General features: G+C 45.2%; 1 protein-coding gene and 1 pseudogene across 2 annotated transcripts; both read left to right on the top strand.

Moving 5' to 3' along the window:
- Positions 1-21969, top strand: LOC149525763 (endogenous retroviral envelope protein HEMO-like; annotated as a pseudogene). The gene is made up of 2 exons (XR_016348479.1): positions 1-4357; positions 16795-21969. The product of XR_016348479.1 is annotated as an endogenous retroviral envelope protein HEMO-like (transcript).
- On the top strand, positions 4353-6433 carry LOC142826495 (uncharacterized). The gene is made up of 2 exons (XM_075919035.2): positions 4353-5363; positions 5594-6433. Exons 1-2 carry the CDS (start codon positions 4914-4916, stop codon positions 5990-5992), a joined length of 849 nt encoding a protein of 282 aa, XP_075775150.1. The 5' UTR covers positions 4353-4913; the 3' UTR covers positions 5993-6433.
- Positions 21970-23094: the final 1125 nt, after the last annotated feature.

The raw sequence follows: 23094 nt of genomic DNA, 5'->3' as shown, positions 1-23094 counted from the left end.
TTGGGGACGCCTGGGGTTCTTAAGTTGAATCTGTATGTAAGTCAGAACTGGCGTCCAGATTCAGCCGCGGTTGAAACTGATCAGTTTCAGCAGCAGCTGACTCCAGTTCCGACTTACATACAGATTCAACTTAAGAACAACCTACAGTCCCTATCTTGTACGTAACCCGGGGACTGCCTATATATGTATGTGTATGTGGAGTCCACTTTGAAAAATAATTATGACAATTTAATATCTACAATATTAGCTATTTCACTGCTGATCATTTTAATAGAAGCAGCCAGCTAATGTACATACTCTACAATCCCAAACTGCCTCCCACACCTTTCAAGATCAAAAAGCCTCAACTACTTCCTGCTCATATGCCAAAATATCCAGCTTTCTCTTTAAGAACGTTTTAAGTGGACTTTTTTTCATTTTGAGTTCCGAATTCTGCAGCATGCAGAACATTTGAAATGTTGGAGAGCATAAAATCAATGAAATGTAGTAATATCAAATTAATAACACAGGTAATACTGCATTGATTGTATTATTCATGTTCATATTTAATTCAATAAAACCTTAATTTTTGTAATGTACCTGAGGCTGTTGAGGAATTTCCAATCTGCTCTCTTGAAGTTTCACAGAATGCAGGCTCCTTGCCACAGTATTCTTGGGGCCTCGCATGTTAGGTGGTGTTCATTGAGGTTCACTTGCTGTCTGAGTCACAATCAATAGTAAAAAAACAACCTGCAACTCAGAAAAAAATCAGAGACAAAGACTCTGGTCCAAATTCATCCCTGGTACAAGTCCATTGATTTAAACTCTTCCACTTATCAGTCCCACTTCAGAGATTAGAATTTCTCTTGTACCTTCAGCAGTCTTCTCTATGTCCTTTACCTCCTAGTCTCAGCATAGTGTGGCTCCTACTTGTGCTGGTTCTTTTAAAAATCTTGGTGGTGAAGATACTCCATTGTACAGCATTTAGCAAGATCTTAGCGGAGCCTTCTCAGACTTGGCCAAATGGGCCAGCCTCATGGCTTCAGATCACATTGCAGAAGATCATTATTAATAAATATTAATGTTATGAAATAGTATATGGACACTAGTAAGTGTGATTCTGCCCATATAAATGTTCAATGCCTATGACATGTTTGGGGTTGAAATCCAAACCAATGTTTATGTTCAGTCTCTAAAGATATTGAATGGAATTTACCTTTCTTTAAAGAATGTTAACCTTCAGACCTAAATTGGCTGACTGTCTTCAAGAGATAATTAAATAATATGATGGTTTAAGGACCTACAGATCTTCTGTTCCATTGAGTCCAAGGATTATGTTCTAAAACCTCTAATATGGTTTGAAATCCTAGGCACAGCTGTTAAATGTGAGTTTCTCGACCTTAAAGAGACAACGTGAATCTACTAAAATCAGTAGCGAAAGAAAGAAAATTAGTGAAATTTTTATCCATGACACAGAAGAATCATTAGGAATGCTGGCAGAAAAGTCTTCATCTACTGTAAGAAAGTCTGTGCAATGTTGGAAAGAGAGAGAAATCAAATGAGCATATTAAATGCTAAAAGCTTCATCTTTTCACTGCTATTGGTACTGAAGCTGATTGAAATGCTAGCCACCCATATATCAACAAAGAAAACTCAATAGTGGATTATAATGCTGAGTTTCACACTGTTATTTACCTAGCCTGGCCTTCTGCTGTGCTATCAGACAAACAACATATTCTCTTTCTTCCTAAGTGATGAGAGAGAGGAATCCATGATGCCAGAGACTGGCAACAGTTTGAAGCATATGGAGAGATAAAATCAAAGCTACTCAGAATTGCTACATTTTCCAAAGGGGCATGAGAGTTTCTTGCTTTCGAGCCATCAAGTATTTTGTATTGAGGTTAATCCAGACTGTTACTACCACTCAAAGGTTTTACCAGCATAAAATTAATCAGTTAAATAGCAATGATTATTGAAATGAAAATAAGAACAACTCTACTGTGTCAGATCAAAGAACCACCTTAGCTCAGTATCCTGTGTTCCAACAGTGGCCAATGCCAGATGCCCAAGAAGGAATGAACAGAAAAAGTAATCATTAAGGGTACGGCTAGACTGCAGGGTATTTTTGGGATACCAGAGGTATCCTGAAAAAACTCCGCCCTGTCCAGGGAATGCGTTTGCTCTTCTGGTTGTTTTTTTTTTTTTTTGTGGAAGAGCAAATGTCCTCTTTCGGAAGCTCCTGAATTCCTCATTCCACGAGGAAGAAGGGGGCTTTTGAAAGAGAGAGGTTTTCTGAAATTTGACCTAGCCTAAACTGGCCAAATTTCAGAAAAGCCTCTTCCGACAAAAGTATCAGAAAAAGATATGCAAAATGCAGAGCCATTTTGTGTATCTTTTCCCGATAGATCCTTGCAGTCTAGATGTACCCTAAGTGATCCATCTCCTGCCATCCATTTCCAGCTTTTGGCCAACAGAGTCTAAACTGTGTCTAAACGGCTGTTTCACTTCCGAAATAATCATTTTCGAAAGAATGTGCGGCCGCCATTACGCAAATGAAGCACAGGAAATTCAAATCCCGGCTTCATTTGCAATTTCGATATGTCTAAATTACATCCCTCTTTCAAAAGAGGGATGTAGTTTAGACATGCCCTCAGGTTTGCGAGATCCCCTTTTAAGTCTTTGCTGTCTAGTGTGGACTTAACTATCTTGAGCTGTTTAGTATCATCTGCAAATTTTGTCACCTCATGGCTTACCCCTTTTTCTAGATAGTTTGTGAATATGTTAAATAGGTTTAATATTAACATAAAATATTTTTGAATGACATTACGTGTCAAATCTTTTAAGACTTATTTCATGATTTCCTGTACAGGTAGAAAAACCTAATAGAGAATGTTTCTGTGTCACAGAAAAAAAAAAAAAGGTGTCATCTTTATCTTTCTAGTCACTCTGAGGAACTCTTTGCTAGAGGATGTAGTGATTTTTGAGGAGCTTTAAAGGGCAAAGCCTTTGCACTGATGAGATTGTGTGACAGCTAGGAACAAGTGTCTGAAATGTTTTTGTACTATAGGAACCTATTCACCTAGAAATTCCAGCATTTATCTTTGGGGAGCCCCTGGTTGCTGTTTTTCATTCAGAGGTTCTTTCCTCTAATTCTGAGAGCCTCCAGCCCTTCTTAAAGGTCTGCATTGACAATCCTGGAAACTGATATGTCCTACCCCCTACTTTTCTGCCTGAAACATACACTATAGGGATCTTTAGGGGAGAGGGTGTGATTAGCTTTCCATGTCAGGAACACTATCCCTGGTGACACCACTGCACACCTGGTTACAGAGCTCTGCAACTTTGTCCTTACCCACAACTATTTTCAATTTGGGGACAATTTATATCTTCAAGTCAGTGGCACAGCCATGGGCATCCGCATGACTCCACAGTATGCCAACATCTTTATGGCTCACCTTGAACAATGTTTCCTCGGCTCCTGCCCTGTAGCATCCTTACTCTACTTATGTTACATTGATGACATCATCCTCATATGGACCCACAGGAAGGAGACCTTCCACAGGGATTTCAACAACTTCCACCCACCATCAATCTCAGCCTTGATCAGCCCCATGATAAATCTGCTTCCTTGACACTACAGTACAATTACATGATGGACACATTTCCACCACCTTATACCAGAAACCTACCAACGGTTACACTTACCTACATGCCTCTAGCTTGCATCCCAGACACATTTCCCAATCAATTGTTTACAGCCAGGTCCTAAGATTCAACCGAATTTGCTCCAATCCCACGGACAGAGACAAACACCTACTGGACCTATATAGAGCATTCTTAAAAGTCAAATACCCACCCGGAGAAGTGAAAAAACAGATTGACAGAGCCAGACTGGTACCCAGACATCAGCTTCTTCAAGATAGGCCCAACAAAGAAAACAACAGAACTCCACTTGTCATCACCGACAGCCCCCAACTTAAACCTCTCCAGCGCATTATCAACAATATACAACCTATCCTGGAAAATGATCCCTCACTCTTGCAGGACTTGTGGTACAGGCCAATTCTCGCCTACAGACAACCCCCTAACCTTAAACAAATTCTTTCCAGCAACCACGCAGCACACCTCCATCATACTCATCCAGGAACCCACCCCTGCAATCAACTCCGGTGCCAACTCTGTCCACACATCTATACAAGCGACATCATCACAAGACCTAACCACATAAACCACCACATCGGAGACTCATACAACTGCACAACCACCAATGTGATCTATGCCACCAAGTGCCAGCAATTCCCCTCTGCCATGTATATTGGCCAAACTGGACAGTCTCTGTGACAAAGGATTAATGGACACAAGTCAGATATTCAAAAAGGTAAGTCACAGAAACTTGTTGGGGAACATTTTAACTTGCCTGGGGAACTCATTAATAGATCTCAAAGTTACCCTATTATTACAAGCCAATTAAAAAAAAAAAACAGCTTGAAAAAGAATAGTAATAGAGATGTAGCCGTGTTAGGGTATGTCTACACTACAGCACTAATTCGAATGAACTTAATTCGAATTAGTTAATTCGAACTAAGCTAATTCAAATTAGCGCATCTAGACCTAAAAACTAATTCGAATTAGCATTTTGCTAATTCAAACTAGCGCGTCCACACTGATTATACGCTGGGTCGCATTTAAAGGCAGCTGAAACCGGTTCCGGCAGGGCATCAGGTCAGTAGTTGCTTTGTGTGGCTGCTGTCTGAGGCTATCTGAGGCTTGTGCTTAAAGGGACCCCCCTGAACAGCCGGTTCTCAGCTTTTCTGCTTGCTTGCCTACCTCGCCGAGGGACAGCAAAATGTTTCTCTCTCTGCCTGCCTGTGTCGGTGCTTCCTATTGGGGATGCCGCCGCAGTTGGCACCAGAGAGCCAGAGCTCGCCCTGGGCATGCTGCTCCAGTTTTTGGACTTGCTGCTGCAAGCCTGCCAGCAATGTCTGGAGGCTGCCTTGCACCATCTGGTACACGTCAGCCCCCTGCCTCTCCTCCTGGCCTCCCCGGGGGTCGTGGAGGAGTGGCAGCAGCGCCCGAAAGCCAGCGTGCCCTGCCGCATCTGGCGTCTGGACACCAGCAGCGACTGGTGGGACCTCATCGTCCTGGAGCGCTGGGGAGACCAACAGTGGACCCAGAACTTCAGGATGAAGAAGGACACCTTCCTGGAGCTCTGCGAGTGGCTCGCCCCTGCTCTGCAGCGATGGGACACTCGCATGAGGCCCGCCAACTGCCTCCAGAAGCATGTGGCCATCGCCCTGTGGAAGCTCTCTATGCCGGACAGCTGCCGATCCGTCGGGAACCAGTTTGGCGTGGGGAGATCCACCATCGGAGCAGTGCTCATGGAGGTATGGCACCCACCGGTCACTGGGGCTGCAAGAAGGGGATGGGCCGCCCCAGGGAAAACGTGTGGGGGGGAGGAAGTGAAAGTGTCCCTCATGGGAGGGTTCAGTCTGTCCCGGCCGTCCTACGTGCCGCCCGCGGGGGTTGCTTCTGGGAATGGGGCAGTGCCAGGGAACGAACACTCCCAGCCACCTGGGCGCCCCAGTGATTCGCGGATTGCTGTGTCTCTCTGCAGGTGGTCAAGGTCATCAACCAGGTGCTGCTCCACAGGGTGGTCCACCTCACCGACCCGGACATGGTCATCCGGGGGTTTGGCGCCCTCGGCTTCTCCAACTGCGGGGGGGCCATCGATGGAACGCACATCCCCATCCGGGCCATGGAACACCAGGTCTCCCAGTACATCAACCACAAGGGGTACTTCTCCATCTTCCTGCAGGCCGTGTGTGACCACTGGGGCATTAATGTGGGCTGGTCCGGCAAGGCACACGACTCCGGGGTGTTCTGGAACTCCTCTGTGTGCCAGAGGCTGCAGGCTGGGACCTTCTTCCCCGACTGTGCCACATCAGGGTTGGGGACGTGGACATGCCCGTCTGCCTGGTGTGGGATGCGGCTTACCTCCTACAGCTCTGGCTGATGAAGCCGTACACGGGGCACCTCAACCCCTCCCGGCAAGCCTTCAATGCCAGATTCACCAGGGCCTACATCGAGGTCGAGGGGGCCTTCGGATGCCTGAAATCCCGATTTCGATGTCTCCTCACCTGCCTTGACCTTGCCGAGCACAATATCCCTCCCGTGGTGGCAGCATGTTGTGTGCTGCACAATTTATGTGAGTCAAGTGGGAGGCTTTCCTGCTAGCCTAGATGGCTGAGGCTGAGCGCATGGCTGGCCAGTACGTGCACCGCCATACTGCCACCATCCGGGAGGCCCAGCAGGAGGCCATCTGGATCCGGGAAGCCCTGAGGGAGAGCTTCAAGGTGGAAGAGGACTGAACTCTCCCTGCATGCCCCACTGGGGCCTTCTTCCCCTTTCCTCTCCCTAACCCCCCCTTCCTAATGTAAAATAAACACATCTGTTTTGCCAACAAAAATCTCTTTATTGTACATAACTGGGGTGGGGGAGGGAGGAGTGAGAGTGGGAGAGGGGAGGGGGAAACCTGGGAGGAGGGAGCTGGAAGGGGGAGGAAGGGAAGGGAAAACTCAGGGTTGAGGGTCCTGCTGGCTCTCCCATCTCACAGCACTGCAGGTGCGGGGGCGTCGAGGGGGAGTGGGTGTGGAGGGTAGGGCAGGAGGGACGAGAGGTGTGGAGGAAGCGGGAGGGGGAGCAGGGATGGGAGGAGGAGTGAGAGCTGGGGCAGCCGCAGGGGCTGGAGCAGGAGGAGGCAGGAACCTGTCCACCAGGGTCTGGAGGTGATCTCTGAGAGCACAGCTCTCCTCCTCTAGCACCTCCAAGCTCTGCTGCCGCAGCTGCAGATCCTCCCAGACCTAGTGGTCCTGGATGAGGACATGGTGCTCCAGTAGTCACAGGTGCTGCCGGTGGTAGTCCTCCAGGTTGTGGGTGCGCCTGCTGGCCCGGGTGCGGGTGGCTGTTGCAGGCAGGGTGGTGTGCCCTGCGTCCCAGGTGCTGCGGTTGTGGTGAAACAAGAGCAGTGGTCAGTTCTCTGTGGGGACATGGTGGGTGAAACCCAACCCCCCTCTGCAAGGCGAGGTCAGCATGTGGGGAAAGGGCCAGGGCCACTGCATGACACCCAGCTGCTGCTCCATGGTGGGCAAGGCCCAGGTGCACGGTCCCTGGGCTCCCTCTTCCCCCTATGCCAGCCATACACCTAAGGGGACCATGATGGCACTCACATATGGAGCTGTCCCCGGCCTCGGACGACCCAGCCGATGTGCTCTGTGGGGTACTTCAGGGGTCCTGGGTCCTGGGTCCTGGGCAGGCTCCCTGCAGGCTCCTGGCTCTCAGCATCCTCCTCCTTCTCTTCTGTGTCAGGGATAGGTCCCTCTGCCCCGGGTTGATCACCACCCGGGGGGCATGGACTGCGTGAGCCCCCAGGATGCAGTCCAGGGTCTCAAAGTGAGGGCATGCCTTCGGGTTGGCCCCTGCCTGGGAGGCCCTGGAGTAGGCCTGCCGCAGGTCCTTAATTTTGCAGCGGACCTGCTCCTGTGTCTGCATGTGGCCTCTGGTGGCCAGGCTGTCAGCCATGCGGCTGTAGACAGCCGCGTTACTGTGGTTAGTGCGGAGATCGTGGACGTTGGAGGCCTCCCCCCAAACCTCAATGAGGTCCACGATCTCCACACTCAACCAGGCAGGCGCCTGCCTCTTGCAGCCCCAGGCAGGCTCCTGTGAGCTGCCAGCCTGGTCCTGGGAAGGGGCGGAGGGCTGGGTGGCAGCGGGTGGCTGGCTTATCTTGTGCCAGGTGGAGGGTCTGCTGGCTGGGTGCTGGCGGGCTTGTAACTGGCACAAGCACAGTAGCCAGACCATGGCCCTTTAAGGGCTCTGAGGCTGGGAGGGGGGCAGAAGAGTTTCCCTGGTTTGGCCCAGAGTGGCCACCAGGGCAAGCTGAGAAGGGATAGCTTCCAACTAGTTTGAATTAAGTGGCTACACAGCCCTTAATTTTAACTACTTAATTCGAACTAGGCGTTAGTCCTCATAGAATGTTTACCTAGTTTGAATAAAGCACTCCACCAGTTCAAATTAAATTCGAACTAGGGATTTGTATGTATAGACGCTATTAAAGTTAATTCGAACTAACGGCTGTTAGTTCGAATTAACTTTGTAGTGTAGACATACCCTCAGTCTGGTCTTGCTGAAACAAAAGACAGGACTATGCTGCACTTTAACGACTAACAAGATGGTTTATTAGGTGATGAGCTTTTGTGGGCCTAATAAACTGTCTTTTTAGTCATTAATTAGGCCCACAAAAGCTCATCACCTAATAAACCATCTTGTTAGTCTTTAAAGTGTTGCATAGTCCTGTCTTTTGTTTCAGCTTGAAAAAGAGGCTGCGGAACTTGATTTCATTTACAAGTCTGACATCTGCAATAGAGGTTAAAACAAAGACCTTAACTGGATGACCTGCTACATTCCACATCCGAATGACATAAAAAGCCAAGTACCGGGTCCTTTAGAGTACTTAGAATCAGCTTCATTTAGCATGGGCACTCTGACTGACAATATTTTTTCCCCGTTTTTTTTCTTCTCTCTCTCTCCCCATCACCTCTCTTTCTCTGCTGTTTATTTGCAACCTGGACCCCTTAACTCTATTCATGTAAAGAAGTGGGTTGTGCCCATGAAAACTCATACATTTGTTGTTAGTCTGCTTTTTTTTTGTTAGCCTTTAAGATACTGCAGGACTATTTGTTGGGGTTTTTTTACATTTTTTTTCAGTTACAGACTAACACGGCTACCCCCCTGAAACTTTTTCATGGTCATTCAGTCCTAAACCTTCTCTAAGATTGCTAACAAGAGTGCCAGTTGTGGCTTTTATGATGAAAATATTTGCCCCTTAAGAACTAGAGTGAAATCATCAATTAATGTAACAGATTTTTAAAATGTAAAAAGTCTGAGTTAAGAATGAAGCCTCATAACACTAATGAAATCTTTGCATCTTCTTCTGCCAGTCCTTAATATTTATAAAATGTGTGAGGGGAAAAAATACCCAAAGTATCTGATTAGGTTTCTATTGACTTCCAAATCTGTCATCTTGATAGGGTAAGGACTCAGTTTTTTAATCCTTAATCTTGAGAATATCTGTTACTCATGGGAGTAGGGTCATTGATTTTACTGGGACTACAGCATCACTCCTTCTCACACTGAAATAATTGGAAAACTCCCATAGCTTTAAACAGTGAAGGATTAGATGCTATCTATGGAAAGGTTGTCAGTTAATGTTTTCCAGGAGACCAAATGGGAATTCAGAATCCATTTACCGAATGTTTTCAGACTCTGTAATAATATTACATACAAAGAAAATGTTAAAAGAATGGTATAGATACAAATGTTAGGACACATCAGAATTAAAGCTGCCTCCTTTCTATATATGTTATGATATAATCTTTAATTACTTGATTACATACTAGTTTTTCCACATGACCTCTGCCTAATAGTGCACAGGATGGATGGTGCTCATTTAATGAGCAGTTACTCCATATTGTTTTCTCCTCATTGTTCAATGTGTCGCCCTGAGCCATATTTATTGCACGCTATTCAAACCCTGCTCTGAAGAGAGAAATATTGACTTCTTCCTCAGAAGCTGACAGCTTCGAAATACTGATTTATTTTTATAACACTCCTGTGAGGTTGAGGGTCTATTATCTCCATTGCACACACAGGGAACTGATGCACCAAGAGATTAAGGTCAAAAGTATCCACTAATTTTGGGTGCCCAGTTTGAAACTCCCAGGATCTGATTTTTTTCTGAGTACTTAGTATTATATAGCACTTTAAAAGTCCAAAGCACAATTCCCCTTGACTTCAGATGCAGCTGTGAGTGCAAATCAGGCCCTCGTGTCTCAAACTGAGTACTTGAAGAAATGAGGAACACCTGATTAGTGACCCCCGGGGTTCAAGTGACTTGCCTAACATCACATAAGAACTCTATGGTAGAAGCAGGAAAAAATCCAGTTCCGCAGGACAACATTGAGCTGCCTGAACCATTATTAGACCATCTAGTCTCTTCCTGAAAAAAACAACAAGGAATCTTGTGGCACTGTAAAAATTTATTTGGACATAAACGTTTGTGGGCAAAACCCCACTTCATCAGGTGCATGATAAAGAGGGTTTTTGCCCTGAGAAGCTTATGCCCAAATAAATCTGTTAGGGTGCCGCAAGATTCCTCGTTTGTTTTTATGACTACAGGCTAACACAGCTACTCCTCTAATGCTGTTCTGTTCTTGTAATCCCCTGCCTCACTCACAACACTACTTTCAACTTCTGCACAAAAAGAAGCACAGGGCCCTATAGACAACAGTCCACTTCACTACACAACCCTGGTTAATCCCCAGAGCATGGTCCATCCCAGAGAAAATATAGCATATGACGACCATGTAACTACAGATTTTTATAATGCATATGCACAAGGGGGCTTCTCTATATAAGTCTGTAGCCAGACAGGCCCCCCCCCATCTCAAACAATCTTGCTTGCCCTCTGAGATGTCTGTATACAGGGCAGAGAAGGAACAATAAGAAAATCAGCATAGCCATTAAGCTTTGATCTGCTTTGATGCGAGACCAGGATATGCAAGTTTCTCTGACTCTGAGTAACGATTAAGGAAATAAACTGAGCTCGAGGCTGCAAGAAGTGCCCGGCTGGCACCCATGTTGATTCGAACACACACAGTCCCTGGGAGAGGAATTTCCCACTGAGAAAAAGAATGTCCAGTACTTCCAATTTAATCCTCTCAACTTTCTCTTACAAGTGTAAATTAAGTTCACAACTCCCTTGTAAGAACTGGTCTCACAAAAGACAGACCAGCACCATTTGGCATTACAGATAAGAAAGAGAAAATACGAGACCCAACGGGTATATAAGGTGGTACAGCAGCACACTCTCTTTTGAGTGTCAATCTGCCCTCTACCTGTTGGTCGGGTTCGGTGTTTGACCTCCCGAGGTTCCACGGGGATGCCCACCTCTTATTTTCGTCTTTCCGAGGAATTGAGGGACCGATCCTGGCCTGACACGCTGGGACCTAGTGACGCAGAAGGGGGTAAAAATTGTACCTGTATGTGTCCTTTTGTTATAGTGCATGCATAGAATAGAGCTCTTTAAAGATTAAGCTGTCATTTGGTACCATTATTTTCTATTTCCTATCTTTATCATCTTTGTAACCATTTTTTTCTATATATATAGATATATATTTGTCAGCAGTTAAGAAATAGAACAATAGCCATTGCAACCATATGATTTATAAGCTTCCTCAATAAACCTGTAAATGTTTAAGCTTTAACCTGACTCCTTCAGTTGCTGTAACAGAACCAGGCACAATTTAAAAAGAACTTCAGCCGGTCATTAGGGACAGTATAGGAAGAGCTTGGGTGTTTGGATTTGTGTCACACCCAGGTGGCAAAATCCATTGGGGCACTTCTCAGCCTCCCCCAGGCTGCCCGCTGCGAAGGAATCACAGATTCTAGCAGCTAAAATCTGAAGTGTAATAAGCTCTTCCTGTACACTTATTGGGGCGCCCATCAACCTCTTCCAGGTTGCCCACTGCAAGGGACCCCGGTCTCAGCAGTTGAAGTCTCGGGTGTATAGTATACACACACACACACACCACTCACTGCCCTGACTGTCGGCTGACAGAATTGGTGTAGTCAGCAGGATTGTGCTACTGGTTCACATACAGCAACATGAAGTCTGTCATGATAGACATGGATTTTAGTGGTATAGAAAAAGGGTTTGCCCGAGAGGGATGGGGTAACCCTAAATGGGACAAAGAGATGTTAGAGAAAGATTGGGGGAAATCCCAGGAGATCTGGGAACAGTTTCATAGCTGGCGAGCCGCTTGTAAGATCAAAAAGGGAAAAGGGAAAGGTGCTTGCATCTGGCTGTTAAAGGGTGCCTGGCAGGCAGCCTGTGCTAGCTACTGGGACTTAGAAACTGAGCTGATAAAGGTTAGAAATGAGAAGGAGGAACTGCGGAAACAATGTCAGAACTTAGATAGCCGGGTGCGGACACTAAGTAAAGACATGGAGCACCTACAGGGGCGGCTCCTCCCAATGTTAGAAAAGGAAGGGATTGCACGTATAGGGAAATTGGAAACCAAGCCACGAAGCATTAATAGAGCCAAAGTAGAAACTGCTCTGTGGTTAGATCCAGATGATTGGGGCGGAGACATCTGGGATTCCTCTGACGGAGAATCAGTTTCCTATTCACCTAACGAAAGGAAAGCAGCCCCAGTTCAGATGAGACCAGTTGTCACCTTTAAAATATCAGGTGAGGAAGGAGGAAGCTCAGGCAGTGAGGGGGAGGAAACTTCCACCTCTGGCATTTCTGATGGGTGTAAATCAGAAAATCAGAGGAAGAAAGGGAGCTGAACAGAAAGGACTACACTATCCTATAAGCCCGCAGAATTACGGGAAATACAGGCAGAATTCACTAAGGCCGTGTCCAGACTCAGGGGTTTTTTCGGGAAAAGTAGCCTTTTCCCAAAAAAACTTCCCCTGCGTCCAGACTCAAGCCGCGTTCTTTCGAAATTATTTTGAAAGAATGCGGCTTTTCTTTCGATGGTGGTAAACCTCGTTTCACGAGGAAGAACGCCTTCCTTCGAAAGTTCCTCTTTCGAAGGAAGGCGTTCTTCAATGTAAAGAGGCCGTCTTCGAAAGAGAGCATCCAGACTCGCTGGGTGCTCTCTTTCGAAAAAGCGGATTTTTCTTTCGAAAGATCCGCGTGCAGTCTAGACGCGATCTTTCGAAAGATGCTCTTTCGAAAGATGCTTTCGAAAGAGCATCTTTCGAAAGAAGCCTGCAGTCTAGACATAGCCTAAGAGACCTGAGGAAGGAATCATAGATTGGCTAGTCCGTATATGGGACAGCGGAGCCGGACACACGCATTTATCCTCCTCAGAGTGCAGTAGGCTTAATCTGGGTGCTGGAGTATTTCTCAGTCACTCAGATAAGAGGCCCAAAAACTCTCTGGGTCTTAGCCTGTAGGTGGGCTACAGGAATCTTTCGGGCAGACCGAAGCAAGCCTACAACTACACCGTGGGCGAATGTAGATGAAGTTATGCGGGCCCTGCAAATAGCAGCCACTATCAGCCTGTTGAATCAGATCAAATCCAACCCCGAGCGGGAGGTAGGGAACCCCTGGAAACAAAAGGGCCGACTAGATGAACTCAGACCGCTTCTGAAGGGAGCACCCAGTGCCCATAAGGCTATGTCCCTAAGTCTCCGAGACACCGTCCGAGCGGAGCCGGACACCACCTATCAAGGGTTACTGACAATGATGATACAGTACTTCCGGGAGTTTGGGGAAGGCGGCGCGCCACCGGCTAAAGCCAAGGTGTGGGAGCTAAAAGGAAACCCTAAAGGTAAACCAGAGGGTTTCAAGCCCAGGCGTGAGATAACTCCAGAAGAAAAGGAGCTCCGAACTAGACTCTGGAAGCAGAGCTTAGCCTTAGGCTACCCCAGAGATGTAATTCACGGACTACCAACTGGAAGATTAAAGCTCCTGGCCACTTTTAAGAAAGCTGATTCAGAGGGGGCAAACATAACTCGTAGTGCCCCTCCTGCTACAGACACCCCTTATACGACACTGCGACAGCAACTGCATGAGCTGCCACTTTCCCCAGTTAGCTGTGACCAGGGAAACTAAATAGTGGGGGTCAGCCTCCCCTCCACATAAACATGCTCAAAGGGGAGGAAAATCCCAGCAATGACCCCCGGATCCAAATAATTGTAAATGATAAACACACAGTATCTTTTCTGGTGGATACTGGAGCTCAAATATCCATGATTAGGCAGGAAGATTTTCATGGCCTGCCAACTTCTGGCCAAAAGCAAATACTAGTTACCGGAGTAAATGACACAGTTACAACTTATCCCCTGGTCAAAGTAAAATTGGATATTCCCTTAAAACCCCACAGATAGCCCCGAAAGCATGAAATAGTCCTTGGAAATGCCAACATACTTGGCATGGATGTCTTAAGAGGAAGGGAGGGAGTGATTAATGGAGAAAGATGGGCTTTTGGAGCTGGCCTTAAGTCACACGTGACTGTCCTGGGTGATACAGACACCCCTCGCTACAAGATTAGTTTGCTGACTCAAGCCCCCGCTCTCCCGCCTTCCACAGTAACCACAATGAAACAGTACAGTATCCCAGCCGAAGCTATAGCTCCGGTCTCTGAACTAATCAAAGACTTGGAAAAACGGGGAATCTTAGTTCGCACTTACTCCCCATATAACTCACCAGTATGGCCAGTAAATAAACCAAATGGGAAATGGAGACTCACTATAGACTATCGAAAACTAAATAGCACCATGGGACCTTTAACGGCTGCAGTTCCTAGCATGGTCGACATTGTAAACAGCATACAGACTTGGAACAAGCAGTGGTTGGCTGTACTAGATGTAAAGGATATGTTTTTCATGGTTCCCCTGCAACCTGCAGATCGGGAAAAATTAGCTTTCACCTGGAAAGGGGTTCAATATACTTTTACTCGTATGCCTCAAGGCTATAAACATTCCCCAACAATCTGCCATGGGGCACTGGCAAGGGTCCTAGATGGTCTGACCCTGCCATCGAGTGTCCAAATATTGCAGTACATAGATGACATCTTAATAGGAGGAGATTTCTCCGATGAGGTCCAAGAGGCCATGAATCAAGTAAGAACAACATTAGAAGGTCTTGGTTTGGATTTACCACCGGACAAATGCCAAGGCCCCTCTCATGAGGTAAAATTCCTGGGCACTGTCTGGATGGGAGGCAGGAGGATGGTCCCAAATGAGACAGTACAGGAACTTAGCCAAGCACCACCCCCCGAGGATAAAACACAGTTGAGACAATTGCTAGGAATTTTGGGATTTTGGAGGAAACATGTACCTGGCTTTGCGGTCATAACTCGACCATTGTACAATTTGCTTAGAAAACATGCTAAATGGGAGTGGGGCCCTAACCATGAGGAAGCTATGAAACAGCTCATAAACGAAATACAGACTTATCAGTCCATGGGCCCCATACACCCTAATGCCCCGTTCCATTTGTTCCTTACCGTGGGAAATACAGGAATGTCCCATGCCTTATGGCAGGAAGGTGAAACTGTACCCCGTCGTCCTATACAGTTTGGCTCAAAGTTATGGCAGGGGTCACAGTCAAATTACTTGCCTTATGAAAAGGTGCTTCTGGCAGCCTACACAGCCCTAAGGGAAACAGAGGAGCTAACCCAAGCTCAAACCATAACACTACACACTCCTCTTCCAATCATTAAGCCCATACTGGAGGGAAAGGAGCTGCCACCAGGCGTAGCCCAGAAAATGACTGTACAGAGATGGGCACTTTATTTGCACCACAGGGTAGGTGGGGCAGATACTGCACAAAACCCCACCATGATTAAAGAGTCCCTGTGGAGGGTGGGAATGCCTGAGGAATACCATCAGCCCCCACAGCAATCTCCTATTAAGGATGCAGCCCCATTTAACCCATCACAACCCGGGGGAGTATGGTTCACAGATGGCAGTGCCAAACTAGTGAAAGGAAAGTGGACAGGGAAGGCCGCTGCTGTATCAGCAGACACATCTGCTACACCTCTGACTGCAAACATAGAGGGATCAGCCCAGCTTGCAGAGCTGGCGGCAATTAAACTAGCTTGTGAGGCAGGCGCCAGTACCATCTATACTGACTCCTACGCTGTATGGGCTGGAGCCACCCAGTGGATAACTAACTGGAAAAATAATAACTGGGAAATAGGAGGAAAGCCTGTTTGGGGAGTGGAATATTGGAAATGGATATACCAGCATGCAACCCAACATGCACTGAGCATAGGCCATGTGGCAGCTCACCAAAAGAATAACACCCCGACTGCACAGCTGAATAACCTGGCAGCTGCAGTAGCACAGATCTCTGCTGTTCAGGTGGATTGGAACCGCCTGTACATTTGGCTACATGAAACCTTGGGACACAGAGGAAGCGATGAACTAGTACAGCAGGCACATGCCGGGGGGTGGCCTATCACCCACAAACAAGCCAGAGAATTGGTCCAAGCTTGCACCCTGTGTGCTGAGCTCAGGAAACATATAACAGAAGGACAACGGTTTGCCAGACTGAGAGATGGAAAGGTACTATGGGCAACCTGGCAAGTAGATTATATTGGTCCACTACCCACCAGTAAGGAAGGGTGGAAGTACGTTTTAACTGGAGTAGAAGTTATTTCAGGAATTGGGTTTGCTTACCCAACTCTAGTGGCAACAGGATTATCTACAGTCATGGGACTAAACCGCTTAATAGCCCTTGTCCCAACACCCCAAGAAATCCAGTCCGACAACGACTCACATTTTAAAAACAAGCTGGTAAATGAGTGGGCCCTCCGCAATGGAATCCAGTGGACTTTCCACCTCCTGTATCGACCCCAGTCTAATGGCATAGTCGAACGCTGGAATGGACTGTTAAAATCCCACCTGAGGCCTACGGATGGCAAATGGGGAAACAGACTGGATACTGTGGTGCAGAGATTAAACAACCGGCAGACCCCTACATGCAGTCCACTCCACAAGGGATTCTTCCCTACAGGGAGAACCCCTCCTAGCCCCACTGTACCACTCAAGGATCCTAAATATGCACCTGGAGACACTGTGGTAATCAAGCACCCCAGCTTGGGGACACAAACACGTGTACTACACTCCTACAAGGGAAAAGGAGTCTGGACCACTGCCAATGCTGAACTAACACCAATAACCATTACTGAGGCTTGGATCGTATCCAAGACCAGCTGACCTTATGTTTTATTCCAGGAAACCGAGGCAACGATCCCGGACAGTGCTCCAGCGGAATGGACCCTTCCCAATGCTGACTTGAATCCGGGAAGCTGCTATGAACTTGTTGTATATACATCACTCCTTGCTGTGACGCTTGCAATTGCTGTTGCTAGCCATAGACTGAACTTTGTGAGAAACCCTAAACTGAAGCAAGACATGGTACTCCGACTCGCCATAGTTTCCATCCTCATCTCAACTGTTGCTGCCACACCAGAACATCCGCTCAAAGGTGCTATTCAAGCCATCGCCTCCGCTGCTGGGGCCACGAACTGTTGGATGTGCACCTTGCTCAATTCATCCACTGGACTAGGAATCGAGTTTGTCCCTCTTAGCCTGAATGACTGGTGGAACAAGAGTGATGTTTTCCGATGGGGGCCGGTATGGTTTAACGACAGCGACCACCACACTCCTAAAAATGACTCTTGGGGGGAACTCAGGGGGTGGCAAGGAAAGTGGCAACAGACGGTATGGGGTAAGCCAATAGAATATGTAACTGGAATCTCCACAGACATGTACCCCATTTGTTTCGAAAATAAGGAAGGCAGTGGACCTCAACTAGGTAGTTTTGAGGACCACCAATGCACCCACATTGCAACTTTTAATAAAGGATCAGGGGCCTGGGATATGTATTCACATCAGGATAGCCACACCGACTGAGACACCCTAAAGTGCTGGGGAAACATTCTCAATGTCTCCCTTGGCCACAGACTCCTGTTTGGCATTAGCAATGCCGCCATTATCCCCCTAAACTTTAGTCAATACCCAGAAAGTAAGACCTGGCATAATAATTCCCTCTTCATAGTCCCTAGCACTGGACACATTTATAACCCTACGCTGGTAAAAGGCAATAGCCTGCTGCCTGGCCAGTGTGCTAAGGCAAATCTTTTTCGACCAGACCAGATCCTACAGGACCTATTAATTGCCCTCCAGTGCTCCATCACTAACAACAGCTACTGTGCTGCATATCATGCCCCCAAAGAAAAGCCCCTGGGGAAGGGATGGTATAAGGGACCATATTCCCCTATCCTTAACAAGGAACCTGGACTATTTTTCATTTGTGGAGAAAAGGCCTATAAATACCTGCCAGTAGGCTGGACAGGATGGTGCTCCCTGGGACACGCTGTGCCCGGCGGATTAACAGTGCACCCACACATCACGGCTCCAGGTATTACCAACCTCAGAAGCTTCCTACACAGATCCAGGAGGAAATTCACCCTAAACCCTCTCAGAGAACACCCCTCAGGTTTTCACGCATTTGCCCGTGCATTTTGGCCTTGGCTTGGAGTAAATGAGCTTGAACAAGCCTTAGTAAATGTTTCAGGTCAGCTGGAAATAGCCCTCAACCACACTGCAGATGCTCTAGGCATACTCAATGCAGCTCTCGTGTTTTTTTTTCTTTATCGCAAGCATTAAAAGAGGAGCAGAAGCGCCATATTCAAGTGGGCTGAATAAATGATGCTTTTAAAGGCAAAGTTCTGACAATTGTATCTGAGAATTTAGCTGTTTACTAACAAATTGTGTGTCATAAAAGATCACAAAAAGCATTCAAGTGACTATGGATTCATTCTCTGGTCAAGGACTTCAGTGAGATGTACTGTGACAATAGTAACAATCAACAGTGTTTCTGAGACGCAAGCAGGATAGGAGTTCCAATCTGTAAACGTGTTTTTTTTGTGTGTGCGATGTTTATCGTGCCAGTTTGGGCATCTACAATGACACTGAAAAACCATAATGGCTGTATTTTCATTATGGCACACGAAACTTAGAGGGCATTTTGCTCAAGTATTATTCATGCAAAACAAATAAGTACTTATGAAGCAAGGGTAAATCCATGATGTATTTGAATGTATTTGAATATGTTTGTAAGAGAGGGCTGGTCTGATGTAAACAGATGTATACAGGGAGATGGCAAAACTTGCATTTGATATAAAACTGCTCAAGATAGTTAAGTCCAAATCAGATTTCAAACACTTACAAAAGGATCTCAGAAAACTGGGTGACTGGGCAACAAAATGGCGGATGAAATTCAATGTAGATAAATGCAAAGTTGATAAATGCACATTGGATAACATAATCTTAACTATACATATAAAATGATGGATCTAAATTAGCAATTACCACTCAAGAAAGAGATCTAAGAGTCATTGTGGATCATTTTCTGAAAACATCTAAATGTACAGCAGCAGTGAAAAAAGCTAATTAAATGTTGGAAATTATTAGCAAAGGGATAGATAATCAGACAAAAAATATCATATTGTCTCTATATAAATCCATGGTACGCCCACATCTTAAATACTGCAGGCAGATGTGATCATCCCATCTCAAAAAAGATATAATGGAATTGGAATGGGTTCCAAAAAGGACAACAAAAATGATTAGGGATATGGAACAGCTTCCATGTGAGATTGAGACTTGGACTTTTCAGCTTGAAAAAGAGACAGCTAAGGGGGGGGGGGGGGAATATAATAAAGGTCTATAAAAATCTTGGATAATGTAGAGAAAGTAAATTAGGAAGTGTTGTTTACTCTTTCTCATAATACAAGAACTAGGGGTTACCAAATGAAATAAATAGGCAACAGGTTTAAAACAAACAAAAGGAAGTAATTTTTTCCCAACACACAGTCAACATGTAGAACGCCTTGCCAGAGGATGTTGTGGAGGCCAAGACTAGCAGGGTTCAAAAAAGAAGTAGATACATTGATGTGGATTAGGTCCATCAATGGCTATTAACTAGGATGGGCAGGGATAATGTTCCTAGCCTCTTTTTATTAATAGCAGGGAATGGGCGATAGGGAATGGATCAGTTAATGTGTATCTGTTGTGTTCATTCCCTGTGGGGCACCTGGCATTGGCCACTGTGAGAAAACAGGATACTGGGCTAGATGGACCTTTGATCTGACTGAATATATCTGTTTATGTTTTTATAGTTGTGTTCTCTGTTGTTTAAAGGGAAACCAAGGCATTAGTCATTGGTTAAGTCTCTTGTTTCTTGGGTTGGGAGTGCTGTGACATCAATGCTTCCCTTGTCAGAATGAGAAGTTCATGTTCCTTCACAGAGAACCCTGCAGTCTATCTTACTGTTTGAAGTAAGGCAATGGGTGGATTTCAAAATATTGGTTTTAATTTAGAAATCCTAAATGGTCTGGGCCATAATCAAGCCAGGTAGAAGCTTATTCCTCAAATAGTCCCATTGAAACAAAGGCTGCTACTTGAGGAATAATATAGTAATCTAGGGCTACATCTAGACTGCATTGCTTTTTCAGGATACTGGATGTATCCTGGAAAAGCAATGCCGTGTCCAAGGAATGTGCTTGCTTTTTCGAAAAAAAATCGAAAAAGCAGATGCACTCTTTCACCATCCCTGTAAACCTCGTTCTATGAGGAAGAAGGGATGTGTCGAAAGAGCACTTTCTTTTGACATTTGGTGCTGTGTAGACGCACCAAGCTTCGAAAGAGCCTCTTCGAAAGTAAAGCAAATTGTGTTTCTTTTTCCAATTTAACATTGCAGTGTAGATCTAGCGTAGTTGAGTTAGGCTATGTCTAGACTGCTGCTTTTTTTGGCAAAAGGTACGCAAATTGTGCTCTGCGATTTGCATATCTTTTTCTGATAGTTTCGTCGGAAGAGGCTTTACTGAAATTTGGCCCATCTACACTGGGCCAAATTTTAGAAAAACCTCCTCTTTCAGAAGAGCCCTTCTTCCTCATAAAATGAGGAATACATGGCTTCCAAAAGAGTGTGTCTGTTCTTCCGCAAAAAATGTCGGAGGTATCCCAGAAAAACTCCATAGTCTAGACATAGTCTTATGGTGGCAATAGCAGGTCATCTGAGACCTAGTTATTTCAGAGGCTTCCCCCCCCCAACACTATTATAGTTACCATTAGCAGGGGAGATAAAGACGTAACCATGTAGGTTTATACTTAACTGGATTGCCAGTTAGGATACAAAGAATAAAGGGAGAAAATGTCATGCTTTTGGTTATGATGCCCAAACAGAGTTTGTTGTACACAAACAATATGATGGGGTCCCATGGAAAAATAATATTATATTTCAATTTAAGACTATCATAATACAAATGCTCAAGGAGCCAAATCTAAAAGTGCTCAGGTAACCTATTGCTCCACAATACTTTTTAGCGTAGATGACTTGGGAATATATCTGAGTTCCATACACACTTCTTTAGGTGGTACAGCCATCTTTTTTTCTGGGGCATCATTTTTAGTTTGCATTTGCATTTTGAACCAGCCTCACTCACATGTGAAAGTATTTTATGGACAGGAGAGTTTTGAGCTTTCTAATCAAATAACTGGAGGAACATTTGAGAAAGCACATCAACACCACATACAGAAAGCTAGACTGAAAGATCAATTCACAGGCTCTCTTGTACTTCAGTCTTTGCTCTGCTTTTCTCTTTTAACCTTACATTTCCTTTATTTCCTCTGCATTTGTCTTTTGAGAATTGAGGATAATCTTGGTATGATCCTGCTTAGCCTTGGTTCAGATTTAACCGTAATGGCCTGCAAGTAGGACAGGATAGATAATGTAAAGGAGATAGAGTTTTCCTGGATGCAAGTCTAGTACTGTGGAATGAACTTCCCTAGGAACAAAAGACAATCACAAATCTTCCACTCTAGGTGCAAGGAGAATGTCTTCAGTCTGCTTTCTCTACCAACTTACCAGGAATATAGCAGTGTATACATATATTTAATACCCGCCCCTCCACTGAACATACAAATCTGTCTGTGGGGAGAAGGTGAGAGAGAGAATGAATCAGAAATGACAGATGTTAGACTTGTTGTTTAATGTACTACTGGAAGATGCTCAGATACTGTGTTGATGAAGGAAGCATAAGAACTTGAACTGAATAGAATGTGGCCCAGGTACCCACCATGTTTCTGCAGTTTCTTTGCTGTTTTGTCTGGAGCCAGCATTGTCAGCTGAGGTAAGTGAATACATCCTTAAAAAGCATTTTCTGTTTCTTTATGTCATATCAACTTGACCAATGTTTACTTGCCTTTTATGAGATGGTATGTGATTTATCACGTTTGTCTTTTGGAAAACAATGAGGTTTTCATGTAGGTGAATACTTCTGACAAGTCTTTTGTAAGATTTAAGGAAGAATTTCTATAAATAAAAGAAAAACTTTTTGTCTGTTCACTAGTGACCTTTGTCTCTATTTCCACACCCACAATTATCTTTACAGCCTTCCTCTAACACAGGGTTTCCCAACCTATGGGTCGCAACCCAAATATGGGTCACCATTACATTTCAAAAGGGTCACTAAGTGTCTCCCCAGATGGCTCTGTCTCCCTTTCTTCCCCCCATTTTTTAATTGTCTTGGGTCACCATCTTCCCGAATTGTCAGAATGGGTCTCCATCTGGAAAAGGTTGCGAACCGCTGTTCTAACACCTTCAGTTTCCTTAGTTCTTTGTATTGCACAGCCAGTCTCTGAGACATTTTTGTAATTGGCTTTACTGGGCTCTAAGAAGGATAGAGAGTTTTAATCTTTGGGGGTGGTTTTTTTTCTATTGTAAAATTGCTCACTGAAATGGCCACTTATTACATGTTACAACTTGCTCTATAACATCATTTGACAAATGCTGCAGTGATTCTGTATGGAAAAAGAGGAGGGAAAGAGGCAGATTTTGTTGCAGCAAAATGTGAAGCTTTTGTGTTGAGTAAGGGATGAGTAAAAACTGAATCAAGGCCTCAGGTTTTGGTACCTGTGTATTCATTGTTTTCATTCTGAAAATGTTGCTGTGAAATTACAAGTTATTTATTAGCTTGCTCATTTTACAAATTGCAAGTTTTTCTGTATTCTAACAACTATATTTTATTTTTAATGTACATTAGTAGCATTGAAAAATAACAAAGGGTTGAGGGAAAAGAAAACCAAATATACAGCAACTTTAACATGAACTCTTAAAGCAGAAAATAGCCTTGTTCCTAGTTTAATCTCAATTTTGGGGCATGCTGACAGCTGTAGTCTAGGAAAGAGTTAAGAATTGTAGGCTACTGAAGCAAGTCATCCTGGGAAAGGGGTCTGCCATGTGAGCCATGTGAGCCATAAATAGCTTCCTTCTGCCTTCAGAGCAGTGAGAGATTGGGGTCACGTCTCTACTTACCAGAGGATTGACACTCTGGTGAGCAATCCTATGGGATTTGATTTAGCGGGTCTAGTAAAGACCCGCTAAATCAAATGCTGAGGGCACCTCTTTGGTGCTGGCACTCCTCGCTGTCACAAGGTGTAAGGAAGTCGACCGGAGTATTTTTTCTA

Source organism: Pelodiscus sinensis, chromosome 1 (genome assembly GCF_052426305.1).
Source record: "Pelodiscus sinensis isolate ZL-2025 chromosome 1, ASM5242630v1, whole genome shotgun sequence".
Taxonomy (NCBI): domain Eukaryota; kingdom Metazoa; phylum Chordata; order Testudines; family Trionychidae; genus Pelodiscus; species Pelodiscus sinensis.
Note: the sequence above shows the minus strand (reverse complement) of the source record. Positions and strands in the feature narration are given on the sequence as shown.